Source organism: Strigops habroptila, chromosome 11 (genome assembly GCF_004027225.2).
Source record: "Strigops habroptila isolate Jane chromosome 11, bStrHab1.2.pri, whole genome shotgun sequence".
Classification (NCBI taxonomy): domain Eukaryota; kingdom Metazoa; phylum Chordata; class Aves; order Psittaciformes; family Psittacidae; genus Strigops; species Strigops habroptila.
This window is the reverse complement of record NC_046360.1, coordinates 20,638,306-20,663,096: the sequence shown is the minus strand read 5'-3', so window position 1 is coordinate 20,663,096 and position 24,791 is coordinate 20,638,306. Positions and strand designations below refer to the sequence as shown.

General features: G+C 57.4%; 1 protein-coding gene across 1 annotated transcript in view; it reads left to right on the top strand.

Moving 5' to 3' along the window:
- BSN (bassoon presynaptic cytomatrix protein) overlaps window positions 1-24,791 on the top strand; it is a 95,433-nt gene that overhangs the window by 66,201 nt on the left and 4,441 nt on the right. The window contains 4 exon segments of the mRNA XM_030501027.1: window positions 13,241-13,675; window positions 15,127-15,624; window positions 15,626-21,757; window positions 22,464-24,576. Of these exon segments, the coding sequence (XP_030356887.1) occupies window positions 13,241-13,675; window positions 15,127-15,624; window positions 15,626-21,757; window positions 22,464-24,576 (9,178 nt within the window).

The window sequence follows — 24,791 nt, the reverse complement described above, 5'->3', positions numbered from 1 at the left end:
TTCCAATAAAACCCCTAGTTTGGCAAAGAAATGAGGTATTGGGTTGGGAATAATCCCTGAGGATGTGAACGCAGGTGTGAGGCTCGGACCTGCACTGTAGGTTTGGGCTCCGTCCTTGCCAGAGCTGCATCCAGGCTCTGGACTGGTTGGGATGAGTGTGGCCTGGTGCCAGCATGGCATTCCCTGGATTTCACAAGCTCGGGGGCTGCGGATCCTGCTAGCTGCCAGGAGCGAACACCCGCGCTGCACCCAAAGGGCTCGCTGTCTGCAAGGGAGCTGTGAAACTCCCATCTTCACATGATTCCTGATTTACTTGGAGCTGTTAAGTATGACCAACAGTCATCTGTTTGCCGAGAGCAAATGGGACATCGGGAAAAGAAGAGCAAACTAGAGCTAGGCAGGGGTATTTTTAACAAATTTGGTTTTTTCTTGAGGCTGGAAGTCAGATGAGTGTTGCCGCCTTCAGAGGAACAGGTTTCTGCAGTGGCCCCAAACTACTCTTAAAGTGGAGTTTCTTAAATTACTTAAAGGGTTTATATGAGGTGGTTCCTCCTGTGGCTTCAGGGAGCCAAGAGGCCCCACAGGTGTCTGCCTTGTCTTAGTCTTCTGGAGAAGGAAATGCCTTCACAGATGCATTTTAATCTGAGTAAGCATTCATGTGATTTTTAATTCATTTTTTTTAAGCAACCATTTTATGTGGACTTCACCATTTCATTTTGGTTTGGCTTCTTAGCTTCATTCTTGCTGCATTTACTCTTGAGGTGGAAAATTTCAGCTCTTCCACCCCAGCACCTATAGCCAGTTCCTACCCCCCAGCTTCAGGGGGACCTGGCACTGCTGGTGGGAACATCCATCCAGGTTGGGATCACCATCAAACCACCACAAGGCAGCTGGGGGGCTATCAGCTATTTTAAAAGCAAAAATAAAGGGGGGGCTGAAAATAAGCTTAAAGATGATGAAAATCATATTTGACCCACCAAAACACATACCCCTTCTGTAGGAACTCAGGGGTTCCCCAAGCATGCCCTTACAGCCCAGATTTTAGGCATTTTGGTGGAGTTGGGAATCACACAAGATGAGCGGGTGAGGACAGGGAGATGCTGTCCCAGTGAGGAGGGCTGGGAGCTGTACCCCAGCGGTGTCAGATGCTGGATGTGCTGCTCCAGCTTTGCCATGGGCAGCAGGCGAGGAGATGGGAGAGGGTGTGTGAGGCATGAGCATGGAAAGATGCTGCTGCGTATGATTTGGGGAGGGAAGTGGCTCATCTGTCTCCATTGTAACAACCCGTGTTTCTAGAACGTTTCCCAGCCTGTTACTGTAATAGTTTATTGACCTGCACAGAAGCATGAAAGATTATGAGATTTAATTTTTCAAGCTTATCACTTGATTTATTCCATAAAGGTAGTTCATTTAATTAAAATACTTCTGCTGCTGAAATCAGAACTCACAATCTTGAAGCCTGGAGCAGGGTATATGGGCTTTTTTGAAGCAGCAGTCATTTAATGGTTTCAAACAGCATTGCCCACAGAAACCAAAGCATCCAGTTCTCTGGGAACAGACGTATTTCAGGGCAAAAATTGTGGAGGGAGTCGTTGAAATAGAAATAGAACAGGATGGAGGAACAGAGGAAGGGCTGAAATCATGGGGTCACATGTTACCCCAAGATGTCTGCCCGTGTCTGCCCAGCACCGGCTGCTCTCCACGCAAAAGTGAAGCCTTTGGTGCCCTGTTTTCCAAGTGCTAAACAGCCAGAAAAGCCTGGAGGTGATTTCACGCGCTCTGGCAGGGCCTGGGAGAGCTGAGGACGACTGTTAACAGATGTCTCTTTCAGTGGTGCGTCTACCCAACATCCAAGGACCATGGGAAGGTGGGTTTGGTAGGTCTCGGCAGAGAGCCCTGGAGGACCCTCAGCAACCTCCACATGGGGTTTTTGGTCTCTGTTGATGTAGGGTTGTCTCCTGAGAAACTTAACATTATTGTTAAAGTTTTGATAGCACTGTGTGACCGTGCAGGTACCACAGGACATCAGCTGGTGACGTTCTCAGCTGCCAAGCCATACAGCTGATGGCTCCCCAACATGCTTTGAAAATGATCCATCATGGTCATGAAAGGGCTTCAAACCCCATTTGCTGCTGCTAGAGTGATTTAGGGGTGAGGGGACTGGGGGCTGAACAGCTCGTGGTGGGAAGGAAGCTGAAGCTCCTAAAGAGGCAGATTTTCTTCTGGTTTGGAAGTGAGTGGCTGCTGCCTGATAGACACTTGGGGCTCTTTGCAATTTAAAAAAGAGCCATCAGACAGCTTGAATCTGCTTTTATCAGATGCAGAAAATTACTAGTTGGATGGTTGGATATTTTAGTCAATACTAGTGCCTATGAAAAACCAAGGTTTTGATTAAATAAGACTTCTCTGATAAACTTAGCTCTTCTTGGATCTGCTTCCATTCTGTTGGAAAACTGAATAGAATACTTTATTTGTTTTCTGCAGAGTCTGGCCAGGTTTCTCTCTGCCAGCATTATTTTGCTGCAAACTTGAAATCTTCTGCTTACAGGTTCAAATGGTTCCCAAAGAAACATGGTTATTGCATCAAATGTATGCAGGAAATAGCAGCATGGCCATGAGGAACTCCTTGCACCTACCCCATGCCAGTGCACCAAAGGGAGTTAGGATCTGTGGTGACCAGGGTGCAGGCTCTGCTGGACCCAGCGCATGTCTCCTGGGTGTTATTGTGGGATTATTATCATGCAGCCAGTGTTCAGAGATCCTCCTGCTGCTGTTAACCTTGGCTGAGAAACACATCCCAATAATGGCGACTGTTAAAGATAAGGCTGGCTGGCAGGCTGATAAATCTCGTTAAGGAGTACTACATCACGGAATAAATTACAATGCATGGCCGGATCGATGCAAACAAAAATAAACAATATATTACTTCTTTATCAGTGGGGTAAAAGAGACTCCTGCCTCTGTGCTGGTGGATTTTCATGCTGGATGCAGAGCTGTGGCATAGCATTAGTGGAAGGTATCCCTGCCCATAGCAGGGGGTTGGAACCAGATGAGCTTTAAGGTCCCTTCCAACCTATGAGTCTATGATGTTAGTGGCAGGGCTTGCTGAGAAGGTGCACTTTCTCAGTGGGTGCATCCTTGGCAGTGCTGGAGCAGGAACCCAGTGGGGAGGGTGCACTGGGAGCAACTGGTCTGTGTGTGGGCAAGAGGGGGCAAGAGCCAGGACACAGTGGAGGACAAGAGCCACGTCCCTCTCTCCTATGTGTTTAAATGATGGTCATTGCAGTCTGGTCTGTAATGACTGTAAATGACCCAGACAGCTTTATAACTGTCGCATTGGAACAAATTGGGGAAAATCGGAGCTTGTCTTCCTTCGGACAGCCATAACTAATCTTTGAAAACCAGACCAAACCCTCTGCTGCTTTAATACTGTTGGCTGGGTTTTATTGTGAACAGAAAATAAATCTTCTTAATTCTTCCTCCATTTGGATCCACTCTCTCAGAACTGAGCTGGTGTTAATTTAACTCTTCCTCCAAGATAAAACAGAAAGAAGTAAGGCTCAGTGAAAAGGAAAAGCGCTTCCAGTGCTTGAGACTCGCTCTCTTGTTCCTCCTATTTTTCTTACTCTTTGTGATTTTCATTTTTCTTAAACACGCAGTGCCGCGCTCATGTGTTTCCTCCTGCGATGGCACCTTCAGCCTGGATGTCTTGTTCCTCCCATTTCTCTGCAAAGGTGCTCTATCTTGTGTCTGTCCCAGGCCAGGAGCAGCTTTATCTCCATCCGCTCAATGCAGAAGGGGACATGGGAGAATGGTCAAGGTAGCAGAAGATGCATGGTGGTGCCAATGGCCAGGAAAAAAAGGGAGCTCATCCAGATTGGAAATAAGAACAGATAAATGAGTATCAAAACTGCTGCCCAGCAGTGGTAATAACCATGTGAAATCAAGGGTGAATTTTACCTGAACCAAGTGCTGAGGTGGTGGGTGAGCTTGTTGGCTCGAGTGAGGATGGGCATTTCTGGTGCTCTCACCTTCTCACCACCTCTAGGCCAACCTGCTTGCGTTCATCTCCACCATCACTGCCATGCTGGAAGCTGGTGGCTCTGCTTCCCGTTCCGGATAGCAGCTGGTTTACTGCTGGATGTCTGTGTTATTGCAGAAGTGCGGCAGTGCCACCGATGCTCAGCAGGGCATTCAGGGCTGGATGTCCAGGGATGGATGCTCACCTGTAGCCCTGGGAATTGGTCGTGCGGCTTTTAGACAAGCCAAAAGCATCAAAGTACTGTCCTCAATATCCTACTGATTTTTTAAAATGGTGGATTTTTATATCTAATGAACTGGAAGGAAATATGTTGAGTGGGGAGGGATGTCTATATATATTCTGCAACAGCCCTGGTTTCCAAATTCTGGACAGCTGTGTACCCTTTTTTAGCAGCCCCTTCACACAACCCACACAGCACCCAGGCTCTCGCAATCGGGCTCGTTTGGAAATAGGCTTCCTTGATTGCAAAATAGTTTAAATCCTTTGACTTAGAAACATTCTTGCTATTCTAAAAGGGTTTTTTATAAGCTCCAAAAATACAGAAGGTGCTTCCTGCCACAGCAGATGCCCTAATTTTGGAGGTGGTAGAAGATGGGCAGGGATGAACCTGGCTCGTGGCTGCGGCCGCCCAAGGATGTGGGCACTGAGATGCTCCGAACTTGGGATCTGCTGGTTGCTGCTGGGCAGGGGTGCTTCAGCTGGATGCCAGAGCTAGGGAGGGGGGTTTATTCTGGGGTCCTGGCTGGATGAGCCAGACAGGTTGTTCAACTGGCCCTTTGGCATTTGAGTCAGTCAAGGTGGGTTTCTTTCCATGCTCCGTGGAATAAAATCATTGGGATCCAACAGTTAAATAGCAATATCAAAAAGTAGTCTAAGCTTGACTCCAACACTGCAATTCCTAATAACATGGAAGAGTTGGCGACCTTTTCCTCTAATCTCTATCAAGCCAAACTTAGGAAGGACCCTTGCTGGGAGCGCCGGGACAGCTCAGGAGACAGCAGAACAGTGTATGCCTGTGTCCATGGCCCAAAAAGCCCATTGGTTTTCTGCAGATCCATTGCTTTGCTGCAGGAGGGGCTGCCTGGGATTGCAATGCCCTGATCCAGGGCACAGCCACTGGGATTTGCAGCTGGACAAAGAGGCCCCAGGTGGTCCAGGCTGCCCGTGCTGGTAGAAACCACGTCTATGGCTCTCCTGCAGCCACTGTGGCAGCATTCACTGGCCTGGCCATTGGCTGCTGCAGTGGAATAAGCTGGACTTGGCAAGAGCACAGCTATTCCTCGAAGGCGAGTGGAGGGGAGCGTTGCTTTTACTCATCACTCAAAGACTTTCAGCTGGAATAATCCTCCTCTGGCTATGCAGTGGATCGAACGGCAGGGTGGGAGGCTGTGAACACCGTGGGGGCTGTTGCTCTGATGCTCAGGCTCTGCCTTGAAGGGCTGGTGCATCCCTGCTGCAGCCAGGAGCATGGAAGGAAAAATATCCCCGGCATAAAGCCTGTGCAGGGGGAAGGAGAAGAGAGAGCCAAGGGAGGAGGATGCTTCTGGTCACCACAGGAACAGGGCTGTGATGGCCACTTCGGTACCTGGCTCCCCATCTCTGCTCTGCCTTCTCTCCATGGCACAAGTAAAGGCAGTGGGTGGTAAGGCAGACACTGCTGCTCCTGCTCGTGGTCCCATCTGAGTAGGTTTGGTTAGGGGAGGGAACATGGGGCAAGACACATCTCCCTTGTGGCTTCTGTGGAGGTGGGGCTGGGAGCTGCCACTGCCCATGTCCTTCCACCTTCCATTCCCTGCTGATATGGCAGCCTCAGCACTCAACCATCCTGTGCAGCTTCTTCCGTCTTCTCTATGTCTTTATTTTCCATGTCGGAGAGGTCCCAGGACAGAGAAGGAAGTGGGATGGAGTGGAGCAGATGGGAGGCAGAAAAAAAGCCCTGCGATGTAGAGCTCATCCGGCGAGCTCATTACCCCGTGCTGCTTTTAATCACATTATTGCAGTATGAAGGCCACCAATACATCGCACATATCTAAAATAGAGCTGAGGAAGTGCTGTCGGCTTCATCAGCATAAGAGAGGCCATGGGAACAGATAAGAATAGGCTGATGCTGGAAAACTGAGTTGCTTAGTCAAAAGCTATATTTAGCAAGGGATTGGAATAACTGTGGTGGTTTTCAGCTGGGCTAATCTGTGAACCCTGGTTGCACTAATACTTGCCCAGTTGATGGTAATGAAATCAATCAGTGTGGAGCAGACGGAGCAGCTCGGCTGCAGGAGGTGTGTGCGGTCCCCTTGCCGCCTTTCCCTGCGGATGGTCCTGGGAGCCTGTGGCTTTATGGTGGGGGGAATGCTGGCTCTTTGCTGCACTGCCTGCAACAGGAACACGACCTGCTCCACTGGACCGCATTTGCGAGTTGCATTTAGCACTCCATTTACAGACTGTATAGATACGTAGGCACGCATGAACTTCCAAAGCAGCGCACACAAATGCAGTTAGTGAGCACAAGTGCAGGCAGGTTCTGCCCCGTCCCGGAGCTGGCTGTCCCATGGTGATGTGTGAACACATGTGTGTGCACCGCTGTCCGTGCACAGCCAGCCCTGCCTGTCCCCCCAGCTCCCCAGGGCTGCCCCTGCCTGCCCGGTCCCTTTGGTCCTGGTCCCATCCTGTTGCCAGGTTCCTCTGGATCCTGTCTGTTCTCTCCTCACTGCTGGTGCGGCTCCGACGAGCATCTCCTGCGTTTGCTCTATCTCGCCTCCTGCTCTCCGGTGCTTCTGCCGTCACAGTGCGTTTCCTCACCCTCGTTTCAAATCCCATCACTGCTTCAGCCTTCTAGGAGAGATAAGGGCTGGGCGGAGGTAAAACCAGGCTCGTGGTTATTTGCTGATGGCACATGAGTTTAAAAACACCCTTTGTGAACATGCTGTGGTCAGGACTGTGATGTGCATCCTCCCTCTGTGGGTGAGCATCAAGAAGCTGTGGCTGGCACAAGTTAGCATGCTCCCCTCACCCCTAAAACTACAGTAGCTTGGTCGAAGGGATTTGGCAGGGGTGCGTGCTTCCTCCAGCCACAGGGAAGCAGTTTGGAGGGGCTCAGGGGAGTCCAGCTGTGAGAATGGGCTGAAATCAAGGGGGAGCAAGCATCAGCCAGCGCTCTGGCAGTGGCATCCGAAGTGAATGAGCACTGGGGTTTGCCTGGGGAGGCTGCTGGCAGAGAGAGTACCTTTGTCAAAGGGAGGGAAAGGCAGAGGAGCACTTGGAGGGAGGAGAACCTGCCAGCCAGACCCCAGGCACTGCCTAAAGATGGGTCTGAAACGGCCCTGGCATCTGATGATCAAGCATGACTCAGTCCCTTTCCTTTAAAACTGTACTAGAAACCATCCACAGCATGGTCAGAGCTGTGGTGTTCTTAGCACAGGGATGCTGAGTGCTTGGGAGATCGGATCCTACAGTGAGATGCCTCCATTTCTGCTGCGGGAGGATGTGTAGAAGGTGTCTGGATGTCAGGAGCCCTCCTAAACGGGAGGTTTCCTGCAAGCAGGGCTGAGAGGAGTGCTTGAGAAGTGATTCTGTGAGGTTCTTCTTGTTAACTTGGATCTTGATTCAGATACCAGAAGTGTTTTCCATATTTTCCAGGCACCCATCTGTCACAGTGATGAGCCCTGCACAGTACTTGTCAGCAAATAAATGAAATATTCTGGTGAGATTCACCGCATTTAATGCTGGGAAATGAGATCTGGCTTGCAAGATACTTATACCTCATGCCGCTTATTTTATACAGGTTTTTGTCCTGGTATTTTAATAGATACTGTTTTGATTGTGTAAAATAATACCATAGAACATAAATAACTGGGCAGAGTCTTGTGGAGGATGTTGTAGGGAGCAGTTTGTACTGAGATGAAGACCATGGCTGTGCATTTCCCAGAACCTGTAAAGGTTGCAGTAAGGGTATTGGGGACGGTGGGACTGGCAGCCAGGGGATAACTGGGGCAGCTGGGAAGCCTCTGGCATCGCTGGCTCCCACCGAGGCTCTCAGACCTCTGAGTTGCTGAACAGGGGGTTCATGTGCAACTGTGATGCTGAAGCTTACTGGCTCTGTTGTTAAAACAACCCAACCCGCAGCTTTGGGGAATTCAGCATTTAATTAACTTGCCAGGCAATAACGTTGACCAGAATTCTGTGGGAAGGCTTCTATTTTCCTTAATTACAGTTTTGTCGTTGCCCATTAGTACATTAAAACAATTGCAGGGTAAAACCCAGTGGAGGTTGGTGAGCGCGGCCGTGGCCACCTGCCATCGGGTGCAGAGCTCTGGGGGTGCTGGATGCACTTCCCCGCATACAGACCCCTCACCTCATCCCCCTGTATCATCCTGGAGTATTGCAGCAGCATCGTGGGGGCTCCTCTCTCCAGAAACCTGCTTTTTCCATAACTCCTCTGCAGATCCCAGTGTTTGGGGATGAGGAAGGCTGGGAGACGAGGGTGCGGGCAGTGATGCTCCCAGGGGTGTAAGCTGATAACCTCACTGGGCTGGGCAGCCCCAGCACCCTTCCCCCTGCCTGCCTGCTGGCCAGTCTCCAGCCTGCCGTGCCAGCGCCTCTTCATTTAAGACAGCATCTCAGGCGCGCTTTGGTTTCATCCTCCTCTTTAATTATTGATGCTTTCCTCTACCTGGAGCCCACGCTGCATCCCGGTGGCTTCCTCAGCCCCGGCTCCCTATCGCCTGCACTCCATGTGGTTAAACCCTCTGTGCCCGTCACCGCCGTGTGTCCTAAGGCAGCAAACCTCAGCGCAGAGCGAGCCCCCATCCTGATTGAGGCCAAGGTTTCCAGCATCCTTAAGCACAGACACTCAGACAGGCGCGCCATGTCTTGCTGTAAGCTCCTTACCCACTTACCACCCTGGTGAGGGACACCCTGGCTTCCCAGGCACCCAACAGTTTGGCCATGAAAAGCACTAAATACAGCCTAATTATGATTATCTTCATGGGATCTGGTTAATCTCGATGGGGATTTACAAGCTGTTAGCAAATCAGCCGGTCATCAGATGTTTGCATTTTTCTCAGGGGCAGCTTAATCCCGTTGGCTGTGTTAGCTGGAATGTCTGTGGCCAAGTGATACGTATGGGGGAGCTGCTTCAGAGCCAGTCCATCTGGGAGGGAGCAGACGTGCTGCAGGATAACCAAACACAGTGCTGGTAACACTGCAGGACCACGGGAGAGGGATCGGTTATCTTCATGTGTTATCTTCATCAGGGACTGTAGTGATAGGGCAAGGGGTAATAGGTTAAAACTTAAACAGGGGAAGTTCAGGTTAGATATAAGGAAGAAGTTCTTCCCTGTGAGGGTGCTGAGGCGCTGGCACAGGGTGCCCAGAGAAGCTGTGGCTGCCCCATCCCTGGCAGTGTTCAAGGCCAGGTTGGACAGAGCTTGGAGCAACCTGCTCTAGTGGAAGGTGTCCCTGCCTGTGGCAGGGGTTTGATGCTGGATGAGCTTTAAGGTCCCTTCAACCCAAACCAGTCTGGGATTCTATGATTCTGTCAGTGGCAGAGCGTGAGGTGCTGGAATGGGGCTGTGAGGTGCCTCAGACACAGCATCTTCACTGAGCCCCTGGGTTTTGGCATCCAGAAGCATGATGGGTGTCAGTGCTGGGGCTGATGGGGCTGCAGAGGTCTCTTAAAGATGGACTGAGTGTTTGGAGAGGTTTTCCCGAGATGTTCCTGCTGGGCATGGGCGGCTTTGCTTATCTCCATCTTCCCACAGCTGCAGCGGGCACGTGTAGGAGCCGGGCAGCTCCTGCTGCTGGAGATACTCACTGCAGGGATGCGATGGCAAATGCTGCGCTGGCTCCTGCGGCACGGCCTGTGCTCACAGTGTACACAGGGCTCCGCACAGCACTGGCTGCTGATGGGGCCTGAGAATGTCCTGTGGGACTTTGGGAAAATCCAGTTATCCCTTCCTGGTTTTCTACCATCCAAGGCTGTAACCACAGTGATTTTCCACAGGGGTTCAGACTAATGCAGGGTGCTGGACTGTTGGCACGGTGTCCCTGGCATGGGAGACCCCAGAGATGCTGAAAGAAAAGGCAGGAAGAGAAAATGCAAACTCAGTATATGCCAGTCTATCATCTTGGGCATCTCCCAGGGCTTGGCCAGCACCTCTCTGCCTGCTCTTTGGGCATGGGGCTTTTCAGAGTGGAGCTCCACAATCTTTCTGGCAAGGCTGTTTTTACTGGAGATCGTTCCCTTACCTGCTTCCTGGTGTGGTCCCATGGAGAGTGGAGCTGTCACATCTGTGAGAGCAGGACAGCAGGGCGAGCTGCTCCAACTGGGGCAGCTGCTGAGAGCAGTGGCTGCGGAGCCACAGCTGGGAGCAACCTGAAGGGAGGATGCTCAGGCCAATCTGTGGAGTCATCAGATCCCCATGGCGTGGATCAGTGCCATCTTGGAGGACCTCTAAAACTCATCCTGATGAGATGACACCACAGGTCCTCACCACTGACACCTGCCTTGCACTGTGGTGGTGTCCCCTGCCTGCATGGACTCAGGAAGGTGCTGGTGGGGGAGTGTGGGGTCTCCAGCCCAGCCTCTCACACAGAGCAGGGCAGCCACCAACACGAGAGACTTTATCTAGCAAAGTCTTGAACACCCTCCAAGGATGGAAATCCCATGGAGACTGTCCTGGGGTGCACCGCTGCTTCAGCAAAGGGGCTTTTCCTAATGTCACCCTGAACCTCCACTCCTGCAAAGCACGGACATCTGTACCCAGGCAAACTTAGACAAAAGGAGTGTGCTGGTCTGGGAGGCTGCACGTTTTAGAGGGTTGTCCCAGCAGGGCACTGGCCAGAATGTGTGTGACTCCTGCCTCTCCATGGGCACAAGAGCCACCTCCTTGGATGGAACCTGATGGGTGGTCAGCATCCACACTTGGCACTTGGTGGCCAGCATTGGCTTTCCATGGTCATCCTTGGACTGAATTTTGCCCTGGAAGGGCAAAAGTAGTTGTGCCCATCCCCTGGGCACATGGTGTGGCAGGGTGGGACATCGTGAGCATGGGCAATGCCCTATTCAGGGAGTGTATTAAGGGCCTGGCTGAGGCAGGCTGGGCAGTTCAAAGCAGGCTGACCTCTGGTTCCTTCAGGATCAAGCTGGGAGCTGGCGTGATGGTGTGGCAGAGAGAGATGGGCAGGAGCTGAGCTGAGGTCTGTCCCGGCACAGCCAGCCCATCTCCTCTGCATCGCGCCTTCCCCTTGCTGTTAGCATCGAGGAAGGAGCTCTGGTGAAGGAAAATGGGATTCCTGAAAGAAAAATGAAATGCTGTGTATTTCCATGAGGCAGGGATTCAATTTGTGACACGCAATCACATCTCCTTCTGCACTCTGGAATAATTACACAGTGGAGCAGGGCGAGGAGACCTGATTTAGAGACACAGGGATGAGACCGAGTTCTGAAATAAAAGAAGACAAATGCAATCATTAGGATACAATAGGCTGCACTTGCCCCTTAATTAGACTTTCTCTTTGATTAAGCAGTAATTAAATATTACTGTGCTGAAAGGGAATTTTTTTATGGCCCTCTGAAGCCCTAATGTATTCTTAAGATGTCGGTGTGAAGAGCAGGGGCTGCTGCGGGGTGGCGGGAGGGAGGATGTTGCACACCTGCCCCTTCCCTGCAGAAGAAGCCCTTCTGCCCCTCTGCTCCCTGGAGAGCACGGGCTGGATGGCTGCTCCCAGTCCAGATCCATCAAATGTCCATGGGGAAGCCTGCTCACAGCCACCACCGGCTGTGAAGCATCTCCAGCATCTCACTAAAACGTGGGGACTCCTGGGTGCGGGATGCAGGTACCAAGCCCGTTGCGCTGCTGCCATGCTGTAAGTGTGGTTGTTAGAGACATAGAGTCACAGAATCGTTTAGGTTGGAAAAGACCCTTGAGATCATCGAGTCCAACCATTAACCCAGCACTGCCAAGTCCACCATGAGACAATGTCTATGCATGTTTTCAGTACCTCCAGGATAGTGACCGAATCACCTCCCTGGGCAGCCTGTCCCCGTGCTTGACAACCCTTTTGGTAAATTTTCCCTAGTATCCAACCTGAACCTCCCTTGGCACAACTTGAGGCCATGTCCTTGAGGCCATTTTGGTGAACCTCATCTTCTACATGGAGACCATGGCCTCTGTGGCCCCAGGAGACACAGCTGGCTTGCAGCCCCTGCCCCAGGCTGGTCCAGCTGAAGACCAAGACTACCTCCCCTGGGGCCAGCCATGCCCTGAGGTTGGCCACCCCAAGCTTTGGGAGCAATGGATCAACAAAAGAGGAGGCTGGGCAAAGGACTTGGAGCATATTGGGCTCTTAGCAGCAAAACCTGAAAATATTTAAGATGATGAAACATCAAAAGGGAAGGAAATGTCAGGTTCCTATTCCTGGACATTCCTGGGTGGGTAAAAATAGCCCTTGGGCAACCCAGGGGGTGAAAGTGCTTCTGATCTCTTAATGCAGAGCCCCTGCCGTAGCCCCACGGGCTCTCTGCCACTCACAGCCCTGCTTGCAAGCTGCATTTTCCAGGCCATAAAACGCCAGCTCTTGCTGAGAATTTCACTAGACGAGATTGTCTTGTTCTTTTCCTGCACAGCGTGTACTTTGGATAATATCTTTGGGAAATTTTTGCTACTTGTGTACCCAGTATTTTTTTATAATCTAGGAAAAAAAAAGATCCTGAAGTATTATGATTATGCTGTTAAACCTTTGTTGTATCAAGGAAAACAAATCAGAGCAAGAGAGAAGCTGTGTGGAGCCTGAGAAGTGTTAAGCTACGGTAGCAGTCTGTCTTTACTGTTTAATTTCACTTAAAACCGAAATGCCAGCGAGACTGGAGATGAAAAGAGCTGGCGATGCTGAGGTGTGATGGGGGAGAGGGTGAAATCCCTGTGTCATAGCCACTGTCTGAACATCACCAAGGTCTGAATAAGGGTAGGGGTAGGTGTAAGCTTGGTGGTCAGTCTCTTCTAGGTGGTTTGTAGGGTACAGCTCCAACACCTCACGCCGCTCTGCAGCACGTGCTGGTGTTCTGGCACTTGCCTGTTCACCTCCTGGCCTCTCCGAAGGTGGTGGTTTGGTTTGGGTGCCCCGAGGCCTTTGCACCATGGCCGCGTGTCCTGTCAGCCAGACTTCTCGGTGAGCAGAACTTCCCCTGTCTCTGTTTTGCAGAAGAACGAGTGGCTGTGTTTGAACTGCCAAACTCAGCGGCTGCTGGAGGGCAGCCTGGGCGACCCTGCCCCGATGCCACTGCCCGCCCCGAAGCAGCCTGCCCCCGGCTCCCCCCGGCACCAGCCGCCAGCCGCCGGCCAGCAGCAGCGAGCGCCCGCGCCAGCCCCCGCCGAGCCAGTGGCGCCCCCCGAGCGCCAGCCCTCGCCCGCCAAGAGCCTCCGGGCTGCCGAGCAGAGCAGGGCCCCCAGCCCTGCCCCGGTGGAGAAGAAGCCCCCGGCGTCGGCAGAGGACAAGCCACCGCCCAAAGCTGCGCCGGAGCCTTCCAGAGCTCCCGAGAGTGCGGTGCCGAAGGGGAAGAGCGTCACCCCCAAACCGGAGGTGGAGAGCAAGGAGAGCCGGGCACCCACCGAGGCACCGCGGGCCAAGGAGCAGGAGGTGAGCTCTTAGGGTGCATGCAGCTCCAGCATCCCCAGAGACCGCATCCTGCCTGGGGCTGGCCTGGCTCTGAGCCATGTCTCTGCCAGCGGCCATGCTCAGAATCATAGAATAAACTGGGTTGGAAAAGACCTTTAAGATCATCAAGTCCAACCATTACGCAGCACTGCCAAGGCCACCACTAACCCATGTCACTGAGGGCCTTATCTACATGGGTGTTGAACACTTCCAGGGACAGTGATTCCACCACTTGCCTGGGAAGTGGGGGTTTATTCGAGGTCAGAGCAGAAACCATGTCATTGAGGCCATTTGCCTCAGGAAATGGCCTTTCGGGAAGCAGTGAGCTCAAAACACTGCTGTCTCAGCGTTTCCAAACCGCTTAGAAACTTCATGGGCTGTATAGCAGCGTGCTGGCTTTGCCTTCTTTTTATCAGGAATACATCGATTTGGGCATAGTCCAGGTCATCGTCAGCCTTTGGATTTGTTTTAAAATAATGTGAGGGCAGTTGAATTTATTTTTAAACAGAAAACTTGTTTCACAACATTTCATGTTGCAGCAGAGGGCGTTTTTTAAGCTCCTCATCCCACTTTTTTTTACTAAATTCAATACAATTTGGGGAAACATTTGGCTGCATTGGGACTGTTTTCTCCCAGCAGCAACCATCCCAGCAGCAGCCAGCACAGCCCCCCGTGGGGAAGGGATCCCACCACCCTGGAGGTGTGGGATCATGGCTGCCCCCCATGACACCATGCAGCCCCCAAGGAAGAGGCTCCTCAAATAAAGCCCATGGAGCCTCTGTGGGGTGATGGGCCCTGCTGGGAGCACTAGAGCTGGGCATGATGGCACTTTCCCCATGGCTCGGAGGCTTGCCCCCTCCGCTGCCTAATTGTAACATCAATTAAAAGGACCTGTTTATTTCTGCTGGCATCTAATGAAGATCCTGGGGCCCCCCTGTCTCTGAAAGCTGCTTTGCAGGGCTGTCAGTCAGGGAATTTAACGTTCATTAAAAGGTGGCTGTTCCTCATGGCTGCCACTGGTCCTTCAGTGCCACCACACCAGCCTGGCCAGGCACCGGGGTGCAAGGGCTGCTCCCTCCACAGACACACATTCGCTCACTGGCTCTCTAAGTGATGGGTAGTGAAAACATCAATATTACCATTATACAGACGTCTTGTGTTTGTTACTGGGGACAGATAATACTGATGAGGCCCAGTTTTTTAAACATATTTATGAGTCCCGCAGTGCCTTTGCTCCTGTGGACGTTTGCTGTGCTATGCCCTGCTTGCAGCACACCACTGATGGGGGTGACACTGGGTGGCCCCCAGCCTTCGTGCTGGGCTGGCTCCCAGTGCTGCCCAGACCTTCTGCTCCCCAGGAAAGGATTTGGGTTTAGCAGGGCGGCAGCCCCAGAGCTGCCTGTGTCTGATGCTGTGCTGTCTCTTGCCCGCAGGATGGGAGCAAGCCTTACCCCCCGGACCTGTCCCGCAGCCCCCAGAGCCTGAGCGACACTGGGTACTCCTCCGATGGCATATCCAGCTCACAGAGCGAGATCACGGGCCTGGTGCAGCAGGAGGAGGAGAAGCTGAGCAGCACTGGGCTGGCCGGGCAGAGCCCCCCCAGCCCCTCCGAGCTCACCAAGCTGGAGAGCAGCATGCGGCCCCTCCTGGAGGGCCGGGGTGCGCCGCCAGAGCCCACCGAGCGTGGCAAGAGCAGCACGGAGCCGCGGGAGGAGCAGCGGCAGCGGCAGCGGCCACGGTACCTCTCCATCACCCCCGAAGCCTTCGACTCGGATGAGGAGCTGGAGGACATCCTGGAGGAGGATGAGGACTCGCTGGAGTGGGACAACCAGCGGGAGCGGCGGGAGAGCGCGGAGTCGTCGGATGAGTTCGGCAGCAAGCTGCGGCACGACTTCGTGGAGGACAGCAGCGAGGGGGGCTTCTCCCCGGTGCCCCCCCCGGCCCAAGGGCCGCGAGGAGGAGGTGAGCGATGAGGAGTTCATGCGGAGGCAGATCCTGGAGATGAGCGCAGAGGAGGACAACCTTGAGGAGGAGGAGGACGAAGGCTACGGGCGCACCAAGTACGCTGTCTCCAAAGCTGGGCAGAAGGCCGAGGCAGAGAAGGGCAAAGAGCCGGCCAAGCGGCGCCTGCCACATGGCGCCAGCAGCCTGTATGAGGAGAGAAAGGAGGTGGAGACAGCAGAGGGTGATGACTTGAGCACGGCACAGGGTGGGCTGCGGCGCTTCAAGACCATCGAGCTGAACAGCACAACCGGCTACGGCCGGGAGATGGAGATGGGGCAGGAGGTGGACGCCAGCCTGGACCGGGAGCCCGAGCTGGAGATGGAGAGCTTGACAGGCTCCCCCGAGGAGCGCTCCCGGGGCGAGTACTCCTCCACCCTGCCGGCCACGACACCCAGCTACACCTCGGGCACGTCGCCCACCTCCATCTCCTCCCTGGAGGAAGACAGCGACAGCAGCCCCAGCCGCCGGCAGCGCCTGGAGGAGGTGAAGCAGCAGAGGAAGGCTCGCCACCGCTCACATGGTCCCTTGCTGCCCACCATTGAGGACTCATCTGAGGAGGAGGAGCTGCGGGAGGAAGAGGAGCTGCTGCGGGAGCAGGAGAAGATGCGGGAGGTGGAGCAGCAGCGCATCCGGAGCACGGCGCGCAAGACCAAGCGCGACAAGGAGGAGCTAAGGGCCCAGCGGAGGAGAGAGCGCTCCAAAACCCCCCCCAGCAACCTCTCCCCCATTGAGGATGCCTCCCCCACTGAGGAGCTGCGGCAGGCGGCAGAGATGGAGGAGCTGCACCGCTCTTCCTGCTCTGAGTACTCACCCTCCATCGACTCAGAGGCTGAGAGCTTTGACGCCGTGACCTCCAAGCTGTACAAGTCGGGCAGCGAGTACAACCTGCCCACCTTCATGTCACTGTACTCCCCAACGGAGAAGGGGGAGAGCGGCCCCAGCCAGCCTGCCAGCAAGCCCCTCAAGAGCGCTGAGGAAGCCTATGAGGAGATGATGAGGAAGGCAGAGATGATGCAGAAGCAGCAGGTCCAGCAGGCTCAGCCAGCGGTTTCCTATGGCAGCACCTACCAGCAGGTCAGCTACCATGGCACCGAGGGCCAGAACAGCTTTGATTACCAGTATACCGAGGAGTACCGGTACGATGGTGGCCCCGCGCACCCCTCCCAGCCCAGCTATCCAAGCGGGAAGGCAGGAGCGGTGTATGAGGAGATCCTACAGACCTCGCAGAGCATCTCCAGGATGCACCGGTCCTCCTCCTTCGACCTGTCCATTGAGCAGGGAGAGAAGGCAAAGGGGCAGGAGGAGACGTACCAGGAGAAGCACTTCCTCAATGCCGAGAGTGCCTACGCTGACCTGATGAAGCAGAATGGTGGTCCGCTCACCCCTGGCACCAGCCCCACGCAGCTCTCTGCTCCCGTCTCCTTTGCCACCTCCGACAGAAGCACAGCCAAGGCCATTCCCGATGTCCGGGTCACCCAGCATTTTGCAAAAGAGGGGCAAGACCTAGCCAAGCTCCAGGGCACCCCGGCAGCACCCAGCCCGGCATTCAAGGCTGCCACCACTCCTTATGCCTACAGCAAAGGTGCCAGCACAGTGACAACGGCAGCGGCCAGCCCTGGGAGTGTGCTGCGGACCTACAGCTCCCCAGCTCCGGAGGCCCCATCCATACCTAGCAGAAGCTACAGCCCGGCGAAGAGCACCGTCAGCTATGGCTCGCAGACAGAGGACATCGGCAGAAGCAAGGCGGTGGTGGAGATCAGCGTGCAGACAGCCAGGGAGAAGCTCCCGGCTGTGAGCGACAGCAAGCCCCCGCCACCGAAGACGTACCCCTTCTACAAGAGCTCCAGCCCCCCGCTGTCACCCACCTCCCCCACGCAGAGTCCCACCCGCACCACAAAGGCCACAGCGGAGTTTTCCACGCAGACGCAGAGCCCCCTCCTGCCCTATGAGGGTCCCACCGCCAGCCCTGCTGCCTCTTCCCCCATGGTGGCACAGGGGACGCAGACACCCCACCGGGCAGGCTCCCCACGTCTGGCGCGGCAGCCCTCCTCACAGGATGCCCCCTTCATGCTGATCCCGCTGGCGGCTGACGCAGCCAGCCAGACTAAGCCAACCAGCTCCGGCTCCTCAACATCTCCCACCTCATCGCCCACCCGGCCAAGCCGGCAGCTGCCAGCACACGGCTACAGCCAGGCATCGGAGACGGAGCAGACGCTGGGTGCCTACATCAGGGCACAGCCGGTGAAGGAGCACACCCAGAAGGCACCCGCCGTGACTTCAGCTGCTGATGGCATCACGGGGCTGTACGGCTGGGGAGCGCTCCCTGCAGAAAACATCTCCCTCTGCCGCATCTCCTCCATCCCTGGCACATCCCGGGTCGAGCCAGGGCCCAAGGTGCCGAGCACTAACGCCGTGGACTTACGGACCGCGCTGAAGTCTGCCCCCATCATCATAACAGACCAAGGCATGGATCTCACCTCCTTGGCCACAGAGGCCAGGAAGTACTGCCTGACCTTGGACCACATCCCAAGCCGGCAGTCCACGGCCATCCAGCCCTTGATCATCAACCTCAACGCGCAGGAGCAGCCCCACGCCATCATCGCGGCAGCCAGCACTGCCGGCCTGGCCATCGCCTCCCCCATGCTTCTCTCGCAGCCCAAGCAGCCCGTGGTCTATGGAGACCCTTTCCAGAGCCGGGTGGACTTCGGGCAGGGTACCGGGAGCCCAGTGTGCTTGGCACAGGTGAAGCAGGTGGAGCAGGGCGTCCAGACGGCCGCTGTCAGAGCCGGTGGGGTGCCTGTTGCCAAGTCTGAGCCCTCTGCTGCCCCCCAGCCTAAATTTGCAAGGTATGGTGTGCCGGGACAGATGGTGAAGAAGGACATGCTTATCACGCAGACCGGCGCGGCGCAGAGTGTAGGTGGCCTCCAGCAGCCCTTCCTGCCGGAGCCGGGCTCGGAGCTGTACCGTGCAGTGCCAGTGGAGCTGAAAAGCCAGAGCCCTCTCCTTGCCCTGGGTGGCAAGAAGTCCCAGGTGATGATGGTGCAGATGGAGGAGGCGGCAGCCGGCCCGGTGACCAAAGTGCTGAAGGAGGAGCTGCCGACCAACGTTCTGGACCTCACAGGCATGAAGCCAGAGAGCCAAGTTGCCTGCTGTGACGTGGTCTACAAGTTCCCCTTCGGCGGCAGCTGCACCGGCGCCTTCAACCCCACCTCCAAGATGCCGGAGAAGAAGGCTGCGGAGGCGGCGGTGCCTGGCCGGAAAGCCAGCGGGCCCCTCTACGGCAGCAGGGAGCCAGAGCTGCCGGAGACCTTCCCTTTCCGGGAGCAGCCGGCACCAGCACCCCCAGTCTATGAGGAGCAGAAGTTTTACCCCACCGGCGCCTTTGGCCGCCTCTACTCCTCCATGTCAGACACGAACCTCTCTGAAATTGGGATGGGCTACTACCCCACAAAGGGGGATCAGCCCTTCGCCTCTCCAGCGGGTGATGCCGCCGTGGACCTCAGCACCATGAAGCACTCCTACAGCGTGGGCTTTGCCGAGGGGGGGTACCTGGGCCAGGGGCTGCAGTATGGCTCCTTCTCCGACCTCCGCCAGCCAGCGGAGCTGCTGGGCCACCCGCTCCCCATGCGCAGGTACAGCTCAGCCTCCAACATCTACTCCGACTACCGCTTCTCGCCCAGGGGAGACCTGTCCAGCTTCCAGGAGTCCAGCCTGGCCCACTACAGTGCCACCACGGCACGGGAGATCAGCCGCATGTGCGCTGCCCTCAACTCCATGGACCAGTACGGCGGTCGGCACGCCAATGGCCCCGACCTGCTGCCCTACGGCCCCGGTGCCGGGCCGGGAGGGCCGGGCGGGCTGGCGGCTCCACAGCAGGGCCCCGTGCCCCCCAAACCTGGCGGGATGTACAACCCCAGCTTCCCTGAGGGGCGGCAGGGCTTCGGCAGCCTGGCGCAGTACAACATCCCCGGTGTCCGCCTGGGCACCATCCGGCAGATGTTCCCTTCCACCGCCACCGTGCGAGCCGCCGACGGCATGATCTACTCAACCATCAACACGCCCATCGCCTCCACGCTGCCCATCACCACCCAGCCGGCGTCGGTGCTGCGGCCCATGCTCCGCGGGCTCTACAGACCCTACGGCCCGGGCGGCATGGCAGCAGTCCCTCTGGCCAGCCTGGCCAGGCTGCCGGTTGTCACCCCCCGTGTCCCACTGGCAGCACAGGGCCTCTACCGCTACCCAGCACCCAGCCAGCCGGCCCCGGCGGCCTCACTGATGGAGACACCCGTGTACCTGGGCAAGCCCGTCAGCACGGCACCGGTGGCGGCGGGTGCCGGTCCCACTCTCAAAGTCCCCACCACCAGTGGCTTGCAGAGAGCGGAGCCGGCGGCAGCTGCTCCCCGTGCCGAGGCACCAGCGGCACCGGCGGCCAGCAAGGAGGGCGGGCAGGCAGCCCCGGTGGCCAAGCCGGTGCCGGATGGAGGCGCGCAGCGGGAGGAGCGGGAGCGGGAGGAGGAGCGGCAGCGCAAGCAGCAGGAGCACGTGCTGCAGCTGGAGCGGGAGCGCGTGGAGCTGGAGAAGCTGCGCCAGCTGCGGCTGCAGGAGGAGCTGGAGCGGGAGCGCGCGGAGCTGCAGCGGCACCGGGAGAAGGAGCAGCTGCTGGTGCAGCGGGAGCTGCAGGAGCTGCAGTGCATCAAGCAGCAGGTGCTGCAGCAGCAGCAGGAGGAGCGGCACGCGCAGCTGGCGCTGCAGCGGGAGCAGCTCGCACAGCAGCGCCTGCAGCTCGAGCACATCCACCAGCTCCAGCACCAGCTGCAGCAGCAGCTCGAGGAGCAGAAGAGGCAGAAAAGCGCCTTCCCTGCGCCCGCTGAGCCCAGCGCCCGCCCACCCGAGGGGCCCGCCGAGGCGCCGCGGGGCCTGCCGCCGCACAACGGGCATGCGTGGCCCCCGCCCAGCCAGGCGCTGCTGGATGGCCCTGCCGGGCCCCGCTACCCAGCGCCGCAGCGCCCGCTCAGCAGCTCGGCCTCGGACATGTCGCTGCAAGCCGAGGAGTCCTGGGAGCCTGGACGGGGCATCAAGAAGAGGAACTCGATGCCACGGCTGCGGGATGCCTATGAGAAGGAGGTGTCACGAGAAGCCTTTGCGGCAAGGAAGACGGCGGACAGCAGCGTGCAGACGGACGAGGAGGACGGCGAGGAGCGGTACCTGCTGTTGCGGCGGCGGCGGGCGCGGCGCAGCACCGACTGCAGCGTGCAGACGGACGAGGAGGACAGCGGGGAGTGGGAGCAGCCTGTGCGCCGCCGGCGCTCGCGGGCCTCGCGGCACACCGAGGCCAGTGGCGAGGGCAGGGCGGAGGGGACAGCCCGCGGCACGGCCAGCGTGGGCATCCAGACCATCAGCGACTGCTCAGTGCAGACAGAGCCCGACCAGCTCCTCCGCGTCTCCCCCTCCATCCACATCACCACCCATGACCCCCGGGTGGAGATCGTCAAGTACATCTCAGCTCCGGAGAAGACGCAGCGTGGCGAGAGCCTGGCGTGCCAGACGGAGCCGGAGCCAGCCCCCCAGCCGGGTGTCGTGGTGCCCCAGCTGACGGTGCCCACCACCATCCCGCCCTACTCCACCAACATCCAGATGGTGAGCACAGGCCCCCTGGACCCGCACGCCATCCGGCAGCAGACCTTGGGCAAGTTTGAGAAGAAGAAACCGGATCCCCTGGAAATCGGCTACCAGTCCCATCTGCCGGCCGAGTCCCTCTCCCAGCTGGTGACCCGCCAGCCGCCCCGCTCTCCTCAGGTCCTCTACTCGCCCGTCTCCCCCCTGTCCCCCCATCGCCTCCTAGAGTCCTCCTTCGCCACCAGCGAGCGGCTGAACAAGGCTCACGTCCCCCCACAGAAGCACTTCACCACCGACTTGTCCCCGCGCCAGCAGACGCTGCCGCGGCCCATCAAGACCATGCAGCGCTCCCTCTCTGACCCCAAGCCCATCAGCCCCACTGCCGAGGAGGCTGGCAAGGACAGGTTCTCCCTCTACCAGCACTCGCTGCTCCCTGGCACACAGGTACGTGAGCGCGGGGAACAGACATTCCCTCGGGGAATGGCCCCAGGAGGCACTTCAGGACATTCCGGTTTCATTAGCACTGCGGCGATTAATGATTTAAAAGGTTGGCTTCTCACAGCAGCTGATGACAGCCAGTGGACACAGACCAAAGCCGGCAGCTGGAGGGAGGCCCTGGAGCTCCACTGGCTGCACAAGCCCATCAGCGGGCAGGAGCTGCTGCTGGATGGCAGGGTCGTGGTTGTCCCCTGTCCCCTGCCCCAGTTGGGTCCCCCTCCTCTCCCAAGGAGCAGCCGACATGCATGGCTCCAGTTTTGGTTGTGGTGGCTCTCCTTCCCACCTTTGCCCCCTTGCGCTGGCAAGTGCCCAGCAAAGAGCCCCAGGGCAATTCCCAGGGCAGCAGCAGCCCCGGCCTCTCTCCCAAGCCAAGCGCCTGAGGACAGAAAGCATTTCTTGTGGCACGGGGCCGGCACGGTGCTTGGCCAGCTGCCACCCTGGGAATTACTCACAGAAAGCGCCCTGCCTGTTACTTCCATCCTATTTATTGTGCTTTTACATAAATGCTGCTTCCTCGGTGCATGGGGGAACATGTGCACAGCGGCCGCCTTGCCGCAACCTCCGGGCATGGGAGGAGCCCCATGATGCTCAAGGGGGAACATGGGGAGAACACCCTCCCGCATCGCTGACCAAGTGTCCCTTGGCTTTGCAGGTTGGGGGGCTGCAGTCAAGCCCACTGTCACGGAAGGTGAAGCGGACACTGCCCAGCCCACCGCCCGAGGAGCCCCACGTGCCCCTGGCCAGCCCAGCCACCTCCCAGCTCTACCTGAGCAGCCTGGCACCCAAGGCCATCGCGCCAGTCACCAAGGCCAGCCTGCTGAAGGAGTTGGACCGTGACCTGAGGCTGGTGGAGCACGAGGCCACCAAGCTGCGGAAGAAGCAGGCGGAGCTGGACGAGGAGGAGAAGGAGATCGATGCCAAGCTGAAGTACCTGGAGCTGGGCATCACCCAGCGCAAGGAGTCGCTGCTGAAGGAGCGGGGAAGTGGGCGAGACCACCCCTACCTGCTCTGCGCCGCGGACCGCCGCGACTACCTGTCAGACAGCGAGCTGCACGGCCTGCGCCTCGCCGCCTACGACGGCACCGGCCTGCGCCCCACGCCTGCCGGACAGTACCCCGACTTCGCCGCTGCCTCCTACGGCGCCTACCCGTACCCTGCCCCGCAGGGCCCCGCCGCCTTCCCACCACCACGCCTGCAGCACCCCCAGTACCCCACAGCCAGCACTGCACAGGATGGCTTGCCAGCAGCCCCGCTGCCCGCCTTTGCCTCGCCTGGTGCCTTCCCGGCCCCTGGCACCGCATACCCGGAGCTGGGCACTCCAGGCCAGCCGGGCTTCCAGCCCCAAAACCCCTACCAAGCCCCGAGCGCCTTTGCCGGAGCGGCCACTGTGCCAGCGGCACAGCCCGCCCTCTTCCAAAGCCCGGCAGACGTTGCTGGTGGGCACCAGAAGCCACAGCAGACGTCGCTGGCTGACTTGGAACAGAAGATTCCCACCAACTACGAGGTCATTGGCACAGCCACCAGCTCCTCTGCCGTTCCCGATGTCACCTTCAGCACCGCACCAGTGAGCGGTGGCTATGAGCAGTACAAGGCACCCGAAGCTCGGCAGGCTGAGAGAGCTGGTGCAGCTCCAGGCCCCTCAGCGAGCTTCTCTTCCGAGTCCCTCTACACCAGCCTGGAGCAGAACATCCCCCGTAACTACGTGATGATCGAGGACATCAGCGAGCTCACCAAGGAGAGCCCAGCAGCGGAGGGGCAGAAAGCAGAGCCAGCTGGCACAGGCGCTGACAGCCGCCACAGCAGGGAGAAGAGTGAGCTGGGGGATGCCGAGGGCTCCAGCCGGCCCTGCTGCTACAGCAAAGCTGAGGAGGAGTCCGAGGAGGACATCTATGACCACCATGGCCCCGACCATCGCGGGAAGAACAGCTACCATCGGGGCACGGAGAGCAATGGCAGGGTGTCAGGTAGCTCCACCAGCTCATCCTACTACTATGGGGACAGTGAGTACCGGCACTCCTCAAGGGTGGACAAGCACGGCTCTGGTGCAGCACTACCGAAACATTCATCCAAGAACCTGGCACCTGCCGTTGTCTCCTCGAAGCGCAGCAAGCACAGGAAGCAGGGCATGGAGCAGAAGATCTCCAAGTTCTCCCCCATCGAAGAAGCCAAAGACGTGGAAACAGACCTGGCCTCTTATGCAGCGACAACCTCAGTCAGCAGCAGCAACGTGGCCTCTAGGGCCAAGAAGTTACAGGAAGAGATCACCTATGGCCTGAAGAAGAACGTCTACGAGCAGCAGAAGTACTACGGTGTCTCTAGCCAGGATCTGGTAGATGAGGAGGAGCGGGTCTATGCCGCCGGCAGCAGAACCCGCTCCTCCGGCTATGGGATGGAGAAGACCTCCGGCCGGGAGGCCGGCAGCCGGAGCAAGTCCTATGAGCGGGAGGGCACAGAGCGATCCCAGAAAGGTGGCTCCAAGCCCTCGTCCCTCAGCATGAGCCAGAGCCGCGGACGGGCGCCCATCCGCACACAGCCTTCGGAGGAGGAGAGCCCCGTCAGCCCCCTGGGAAAGGCGGTGGGGGGACCACGTGCTGTGGGGGGGCCTGGTCCCCAGTCAGCAGGGGACCCCTGCTCCCAGTTCTGCTCCAGCCACTCGTTGCCTGATGTACAAAAGCACATCAAAGACGTGCCAAGGAGTCACTCGTACAAGCACGAGGAGGGCTACGGCATGGATGATGCCCATTGCGTTGTCTCGGACAGCGAAGGTAACGGCTCCCCGTGGTGACCACCCCAGAGCATGGCACTTCCCCAGGGCATGCCCGTCCGCTCGTACGCAGAGACACTCTCACCGCCTCAGTTTGCTTGACATGTGCCTTCCTCCCCCTGCCCCGGGTGTTCGGTGTTAGCCGGTCCCACACCGTGCCCTGCTGCGCCGCGTCCCGTCCCCACCAGCACGGGCTGTCCCCTGCGCGCGTGCCCG